At 37.6% G+C, this 8404-nt stretch overlaps 1 protein-coding gene across 3 annotated transcripts; it reads right to left on the minus strand.

Moving 5' to 3' along the window:
• Positions 1–210: 210 nt before the first annotated feature.
• On the minus strand, positions 211–4259 carry LOC130720425 (beta-fructofuranosidase, insoluble isoenzyme CWINV3-like). Of its 3 annotated transcripts, none has more exons than XM_057571072.1 (7): positions 3934–4259; positions 3776–3784; positions 2572–3434; positions 1835–1997; positions 1498–1726; positions 641–731; positions 211–554 (listed from the first exon to the last, which is right to left on the minus strand). In XM_057571072.1, exons 1-7 carry the CDS (start codon positions 3995–3997, stop codon positions 351–353), a joined length of 1623 nt encoding a protein of 540 aa, XP_057427055.1. In that variant the 5' UTR covers positions 3998–4259; the 3' UTR covers positions 211–350. The 3 variants fall into 3 exon arrangements, with proteins under 3 accessions (XP_057427055.1, XP_057427053.1, XP_057427056.1); XM_057571070.1 differs by having other exon boundaries at positions 3776–3787; XM_057571073.1 differs by lacking the exon at positions 3776–3784.
• Positions 4260–8404: the final 4145 nt, after the last annotated feature.

Here is an 8404-nt window from a genome sequence, read left to right on the forward strand (position 1 = left end):
AACTATCAAAAAAATTACAGACGAGGTTAATAACTACCGTTTTTTCACCATTTGTAATTAAGCTATCATTATCAACAGTTTTTACTGATTGGCAGTTAGAATCAACGTTTTTCTTATAGTAGTGTGTTCACGTTGAGTGGAATGGTGACGAATTAAAGCCAAAATCCTATCTAAAGTGAGCGCCGATCTCCATCGCATTTGAACGTCGTATGAATAATTAAATACTCTTATTAACTCCTACCTCCTAGGGCAAGAATAAGCATTTCCTTTTTGTGAAAAAGGAAAAACAAAAGTTATGACTCAAACACAATAATTGTAAAATAAATTTTGTTTGAATCTCTTAATCCTTCTTAGGAACTGCCGACATTTTCCTCATGGCCAAGCTCAGCTTGCTTCATGCTCCAAGCATTGAGTTCAGTGATCACGACACTCTGTACTCCATTGTTGAATACATAAAGATGTGCATCTTTGTCTATAGCCAACGAGGGATAAACTCTACTAGTGATGCAAGCTCTTCCTCTCTCCCCGAAATTCTCAATAATGGAGTGATCAATCTGCATAATAAGAACCTATGTATATCAAACTAGCAAGCACATGGTGAATCAAGGAGGAGAACACTTGTCACTATGAATAAACATACCAAGCTTTTGAGTGAAATCGTTTTGAGATTGGGATCAATGTCGAAGATAGTTGCATACGTGGTTTGATCAAGGTCCTTGCGCAGTGAAGACCTGTATAGTGTACAATTAAAAACAAAAACTTGAGTGTGAAAGACAATGTTATTAAATGATCAAATCGGTCATCGACTCGGTCCATTAACCAAAAGCTCATTAGTCTTAGTTTGTTGGGCCGCTAAGGTTCAAGTTTCATCATTATATGCACAGTTCTGTAGTACTATGACAGAGTAAAAGGGAGATAACTCTTATAACATTTTATTTTATAGATAAATTATCATAAAAATTTAAAGAGTAAGGATACTTATTACGAAGAAATGTATGAATTAGTTAAAAGATTGAATAAGTTCTTTAGTAATATGACAGAGTAGTAGGGAGATACTCTAATACCATTTTATTTTATATATCAATTATCAATTCACCATTTCCCAAATTTAAATTGGCTATATAAACAAATGTATGATTTTATATTATATTTAGAATGTGGTTGGTTTTCTATTTGAAACTCCAGAATCAATTCTGCTACGGTAAAATATATTCTAGATGAAAATGTTGATGTTTGAGAGTTTTTTATAGAATTGATTTCAGACTAATTATGAATTATGGTAGAAGTTAGAGAAAACACCTTTTTGTAGAAAATAATTAATTATGAGATTTTATAACTATTAATTGTGAGAATTGTGCGTAGCACATAATTCTGGTACTACAATCGATTGTGACAAACGCCAGATCCAAACATGTCTCTAATAAAAGACCAATCTTTGAATAGAAAAAGAGAAATATATATGGTTTAAGATTAGGTTGGGAGAATGCAAGAAGAAACCTGCTCTGGTCACTGCACATCAGGCATACATATCTGTTGGGAGCTCTATAAATTCTGAAAAACACTGCAGTTTGCTCTGTGAGATCCTCTGAAGCCAAGGCTAACAAACCAAATGGTCCTATTATGCCACTTCTTGATGCATATTCTTGGCTACAAAGTAGTTGGGGATCAACTTCACTAGCATCCAACCACTCTGCCCTTTCCAGTTCAGGTAGCTCAAACAACACTTCTGCATCAGCCTTTAATGTGTAAATCCAAAAAATTACTTGACATTAATATTGTACATGACCAGAAAATTTATCAGTGAAAATTTGGAAAAAATGTAGCACCAATTTACTTTCCTGTGATGCCGTGATGCCAGAGACTTCAAGAGTTGATCCACTAAGGAGTTTCTCACCCTTTATACTAATTTGTGTGCCACGTAGTTTTTCCACCTCTTCAATTGGCCACTGTACCAATTGCTTCCCACTTTTGTCTAGCCAAATTTGCCTTGGAATAGACTACATTGCCAATTAACAACTAATCAACCATCATTCATCACATTATATTTCATTATAAATGAATGTAGCCTTGAAGTTTAAAAACAGTTATTAGCATGTTCAAATTAGATAACAAGAACCTACTCACACAAGTTTTTCCCAGAATTCATCTTGGATTTTGAATCAATGTGTTTGGTTCCGCATTTTGGAGCCTTATAATCAATTCTCTTTAATGAAATGACTCTTAGGTGGTTATATACATGTTTGACACTTGACTTAGAAAATTGATTTTGGTTCCAAAACTAATTTTGTGGAGAAGTTAGAGAGTAATTTCCGCGGTGGGCATAATCAATTAATATTCGTATTTTATAAATGGATTTCACAAACCCTATAAAATCATTTTTCCTATAACCATATCCAAACTTAAATTGCTTTAATTTTAACTCACTTTTATCATAATTAAGTTTAGTAAAATCAAGTATTTCTAAAATTAATTCTGATAATGCTAATTCAAACACAAACTCAATTGTAGAAGGATTTCCCTAATGCAGTTGAAATAACTAAAACAAAAAGCTCAGCATGCAACAAAATATACCTGCAGCCCAGCCCATCCTTTTTTAATATCATCCTGTGAGGTTTCATTTTCCTTCACCCATCCCCACAATATTCTCCTGCTCTTGGCATAGTCAAAAAATGACTTGGAAGCATAAAAGTTACCATAGTCTAAACATAAGTCCAGACTAGTTCCTGTGAATTTAACATCAGGAATGAAGTTTTCGTGATCAGAGTCATATTTACCAATAAAATAGTACTCAAGCTGTTTTTCTTGATGGCTTATCTTCAACACATGCCTAACACCAGGATTTTGGACAGAGGTATCAACCCCATTTGTGCTATTTATGGACACAGGAAAGAAATCAGGGCATTCAACTCCAGTATTGTCTATTGCAAAAAAGGGTTTTGGAATTGGATACAATGTCCAATTAATAAAATCTTCACTTTGGAAGAGAATCACTTTGCCTTCATCACCATGGTGAGCACCAATGACTACTCTCCATTTTCCATCCTCTCCCTTCCAAGCAGTGGAAGGGTCTCTGAAATTATCCACTTCAACTCCAGCAGGTGGAGTCAAGACAGGGTTTTGAGGGTGTTTCTCCCATTCCCTCAAGAAAGGGTCTGAGAGATTCTTTGGAAATGCCAAGTTCTGTACTTGATGCTTCTTATCATCAATCCCTGTGTAAAAAATGGCAGGTACTTCCCCTGGAAGAATAGTGACAGAACCTGATATGCAACTATTGATGTCATAGGGTTCAGTTGGTTCAAGAGCATGATTCAAGTGAATCCAATTGATGAGATCATAGGATACAGAGTGAGCCCACACCATCTTTTCTCCGAAGGTTGCTGCATAGGGATTATATTGGTAGAAAAAATGGTAAACACCTTTGTGGTACATAGGCCCTGAAAGAGGTAAATCAACACTACTCATCATTATATCATAATTTGGGTAAAATTTACAAAAATGAATACTTAATTTCTGAAAGAAATAGTTTAATTCTAGTATAAAAAAGAGCAAATTTCGTGTTATAAATCTCGCACTATGCGCGAGGTCCTGGAAGAACCCGGACTCACTTTGTGGGTCTATTGTAGGCCGTCTTACTTTGCACTTTAGCAAGAGACTAATTTCACAGTTCTAACCTATGCATGACATCAACTTTACGGTTGCTCCGAAACTCGACCTCAATTTGATCATATGATATTTCTAATAAATTACTGATACTCAAATAAATTCACAGGCTTACCATTTGGATCTACTTGGTGATGATATCCATTTTCAACATGTCCAATGAGAGAAAAGAATTAGACTTGTCAGTGAATCATTTAGAACAAAAGTTACAGAACAAATACACTAGTGATTGGTGCTGAAAAGATATTCAAAAAGCTTGGTGGGGGATTATACCGTTCATCCAGTTTTGCTGGGGCTGAAAGTGATAAGAAGTTCGGTATGGTTGTTTTTCAGACATTCTGTACTTGATATGATCAAAGGTTGTTTAGAAGAAAAACGGAAGATGCAAATATTTTCAGGTTACAATCATGAAGAAGGGAAAGGTCAACAGGAGCAAGAAGGGTTATGACTTATGAGTTTTGGTTTGATCTAAGGACTAAGATTATGTATTAATTCACAATGGATAGTTTACTTTGTGGAATAGGCACTGGATATGAACAATATGAACAATATGCATGATTCCGGGAGCCATATTCTAAACCAATTACATATTTAATCTACCCCAGCTTGGATATATTCCAACAGAAAATTATATTTATTGCCGACCATATTAAGTCTATGATTTTTGAATTTTATATTTCGATCCGTATTAGATTGTGGTTTAGATAACATACATTAAGCACTCAAAGAAAGACTAAACCTTCACCTAATGCATGCACCACTTGACTATACTAAGTCTAAACTTCATGTTCAGATGTGTATCTAACATTTATTAAAGATACGGTAAATTGAAAAACAGTACTTATAATCCTTACTCTACGATAATTTTAGGGGTGTTTTTTTTTTAATTTTATTTTTATTTTTAGATAAGCATAATTTTAGGGGTGGTAATTAATCTAAATACTAAGAACTTAAGAAGGTATCGTCCTGTATCCTTTTGGGAATGAGTATCTCCATTATCTTCAGATGACCAATCTTCAGGTGTTTTAGGGTCGGTTGTGAGTTTCTTTTTTTTTTTTTTTTTTTGATGCTTACAACCAAAGGAAATAGAAAAAACACAAAGAAAAACTACTGCCTAAGCACCATAGACCCCATGGCGTCTGCGATGAGTAAATCCCCCATTCCAGGGAGGGGGTCTGGGAGGAGGAGGAAGCTAACTTCCTGGTTTGCTCCTGCTTTAGCAACAAAATCTGCACAAAAGTTTCCCTCACGCAGAATATGCTCCAAACGCACTCGCCACGGACGATTCAACAGCTAACAAATGTGGGCAATCAGAACAGCAAACACGTGGTACTGAGACGGAGGGTCACGCACCAGATTGATGGCAAGCATGGAATCTGAGAAGCACACTACGTGCCGGTACCCTAGAGTCCAAACAAGTTCCAACCCTTTGAAAATGGCCATGAGCTCCATATGCAGAACTGAGTTTTGCTTTCCAAAACCGAGAAAACCATGGATCCAACTGCCATGGGAATCCCGAATGCAACCTCCAAAACCCGAACAGACTGGATTACCAAAGGAGCTTCCATCACAATTAACTGCTACCTCGTCTTCCTCCGGTGGCACCCAGGACACCAACCGAGGCTGCGCAGTCCGCGGCTGGGAGGGCCAAGCATGGAGAAGCAACTCCTTATGATCTCGAATAACCTGCAGCAAGCGCTCCTCTGGGAGAATTGCGTGATCAAACAGGGCACGATTTCGCGCTGTCCAAATGAACCAAATCGCTGAAAGCGCGAGGGCTTCATCCTCATTAACCATGAACTTGAACCAGTCGCGGGCCTCCAAAGAATTAAACGCAGCACGCTGAGTGTTGAAGCCCAGGCGATGCCAAACTCGACGAGCGAACCAACAATCCCTAAGGCAGTGCAAGACTGTCTCAGGGTAGAGATTGCATCTGGTACACATGGGGGAAACTGCCATGCCACGAGAGTGCCGCAGATGGTTTACTGGCAACGCACTGTGGCTCCCCAACCAGATCAGAAAAATGATCTTGAAAGGTCCCTTAATACGCCATATCCAATTCCAGGCGTGAAGTGCAGTGGTGGGATCAACCAGCGTCTCTTGAGCACGACGAACGTGAATCAGCCAATGGTATCCAGAACTGGCAGTATACACTCCGGAGGAGTCAGCAGTCCACACCATGCAATCAGGCACATGATCATTGAGGAAGCTATCTTGCTTCAGAATCATATCACAAATCACACTAGGAAGAGGGGTGTACAAACGCAATAGATTCCACGTACCACCATCCACTATATCACGAACCGAAAGCTGAGTATCATGGATGTCCACAACTGGAACTAACTCACACAGCTTGAAGCCCCCGAGCCACTCCTCATACCAAAGAGAAGTCCGCCCATCACCCAATTTGAAATTAAAGCCATCCTTGATCACATCCCTAGTCTTTTGGATTCCCTGCCAAACACTCGACCCACTTCTAGTTGGTACGGAAAGAAAATTGCCTTGCACCCCATATTTCTCCCTAACTAACGTGACCCAGGGTTTATCTTCATTCTTAAGCAGCTGCCAAACATGCTTTCCAAGAAGAGCAATATTATGATCCCGGGCTTTCCGTAATCCCAAGCCTCCAACCCGCTTCGGATGAGCCACCATGTTCCAATTTACTAAATGAATTCCGTGGTTCGTAGTACCCTTCCAAATAAAACGACGCACCGCTGCATCAATATCATTACATATTCCAGTGGGGATCCAAGTATGCTGCATACAAAACGTGGACATAGAGGAAAGCACATATTGTGCAAGAGTGACCCGGCCCGCACGATTCAAAAGATTATGCTTCCAAGCCGCAACCCTGGAGTTCACCCTATCCACCATGAACTGAAAATCACCTCTAGTTGCTCTCTTATTAAATATTGGAAAACCCAAATATTTACCAATATGAGGTGAGAAAGCAATCCCCGTAATAGTGGACAATGTATTCTTCATAACCGGAGAAAGATTTTACTGCCCCGTAGCCATGGACTTTCCCTCATTCACACGAAGGCCAGAAGCTCGACAAAACGAAGCTAGGATGTCCCTAACTAAAGTCACTTGCTCCACATTTGCACGGGTGAACAAGAGAAGATCATCCGCAAATAAGAGGTGAGACAGCTTAAGAGAAGAACCATTCACTGTGACAGGTTTCCATCGACCATCATCAACCGCCGTCTAAATAAGGGAACTAAGCCTCTCCATACACATGACAAAGAGATATGGCGAGAGGGGATCCCCCTGGCGAAGCCCACGTTTTGGGTTAAACCCTTGGAGCCTATCACCATTCCACAAGACCAAGAGGGACACAGACGTCATGCAAAACATAATAATACGGATACACTTTGCCGGTAACCCAAAATCAACAAGAGTGCTCTCCAAGAACCGCCAATCAAGCCTATCATAGGCTTTTTCAAGGTCAAGCTTGAAAATCACATCCCCCTCCCGTCGCTTTGTCTTCATCATGGAATGGACCACCTCTTGGAGGACAATGGCATTATCAGTAGTACTCCTCCCTGGGATGAAGCTGCTCTGAAAAGGGCTGATGGTTTTCAAATATAAATTTTAAAAAACATGTTTTAAAAAATGAAGTTAAAATCTATTTTTTAATTACTTTTCAGATTCACCTTATTTTTAAGACCACCAAAGTTGGTTTTGTGATTTTTTTTATAGGCAAATGTTAGTGGTTAGTTGTTAGTAAGTTGAAAAATCTTTCACATTTTCCTTTCAGGATTCGAATTCTGGATCTTGCTCTCCTCAACCCTTATGTCTCATAACTCTTACCAATTCATTATTATTGATTCTGGTATGGTCTATTAGGTAGGATAAAGTACTGAACCTGAACACAAAATGGTAATAGTGTCATTTCCGGCCAAAGGTGAATATGGTTTTCAGTTTAAAAAACATTTAGCCCAATACAACCAACTATCTCATGTCATCTGCCATTTGTCTCATTGCCCATATATACTATCTTCTCCCAATGGATAGTGAGTTTGAGACTCTAAACTTATGTGAGTGTAAATCTTCTAAGTCAAATTAATCTTTTTTTAAATACATAATATTAAAATTTACTATTTTTTTTTACATTGTAAAGATAAATTTCACTCTCGAGGGATTGATCCATGGACCTCCCTCACTCAACCCATATGTCTTATAACTCTTATAACTTGAGCTATCAGCTGATGATATATTAAATTATTGTTAATTCAACTTTTCACTATTTATCCATTTTTTTATTGCATTTTAAAATTTTATTCATTGAAAGTAAAGTACTTAAGATAAATTTTCAAATGTAACCCAAAAAAATTAATTAAGAATTAAAAAATAAGGATCAAAAGATAAAGAAAATATAGCGAAACTTAATTAAAATAACCTTTATTGATAAAAGGACCAGATTTTCAAATCCCAGTTTAAAACCTTTGGATATTGATGCATTGTATAGGAGGCTTACATAACTAGTATTTCATCAATCTCGCATATGTGATACTGATAGATGATTTTAATAATTGAGTGTTTAGTGACTATAATCTCGAAGTCTTCTACCTAAAATTATTAAAGGAAATTTGAAGTCTAAGTCATCGCAGAAACATTTTTCTTCTAGCTGATTCTTCACTTAAAATAAAATAAGAAGATCGGCAATGAGACATGGGCCTATCATTATTTATTTTACTTTTTTCTCCATCATATTTGTATTTTACATATCTGTTCCGGTATA

This window comes from Lotus japonicus, chromosome 5, assembly GCF_012489685.1.
Source record: "Lotus japonicus ecotype B-129 chromosome 5, LjGifu_v1.2".
Classification (NCBI taxonomy): domain Eukaryota; kingdom Viridiplantae; phylum Streptophyta; class Magnoliopsida; order Fabales; family Fabaceae; genus Lotus; species Lotus japonicus.

What these genes read in the sequence shown, in the direction of transcription:
- LOC130720425 (XM_057571070.1), bottom strand. Translation starts at nt 3,997, where the DNA reads ATGTCTGAAAAACAACCATACCGAACTTCTTATCACTTTCAGCCCCAG. An exon ending in AAGGATGGGCTGGGCTGCAG is followed by an intron (nt 1,998 to 2,571) that starts GTATATTTTGTT and finishes TTGGCAATGTAG; the next exon opens with TCTATTCCAAGGCAAATTTG. An exon ending in ATGTGCAGTGACCAGAGCAG is followed by an intron (nt 732 to 1,497) that starts GTTTCTTCTTGC and finishes TACACTATACAG; the next exon opens with GTCTTCACTGCGCAAGGACC.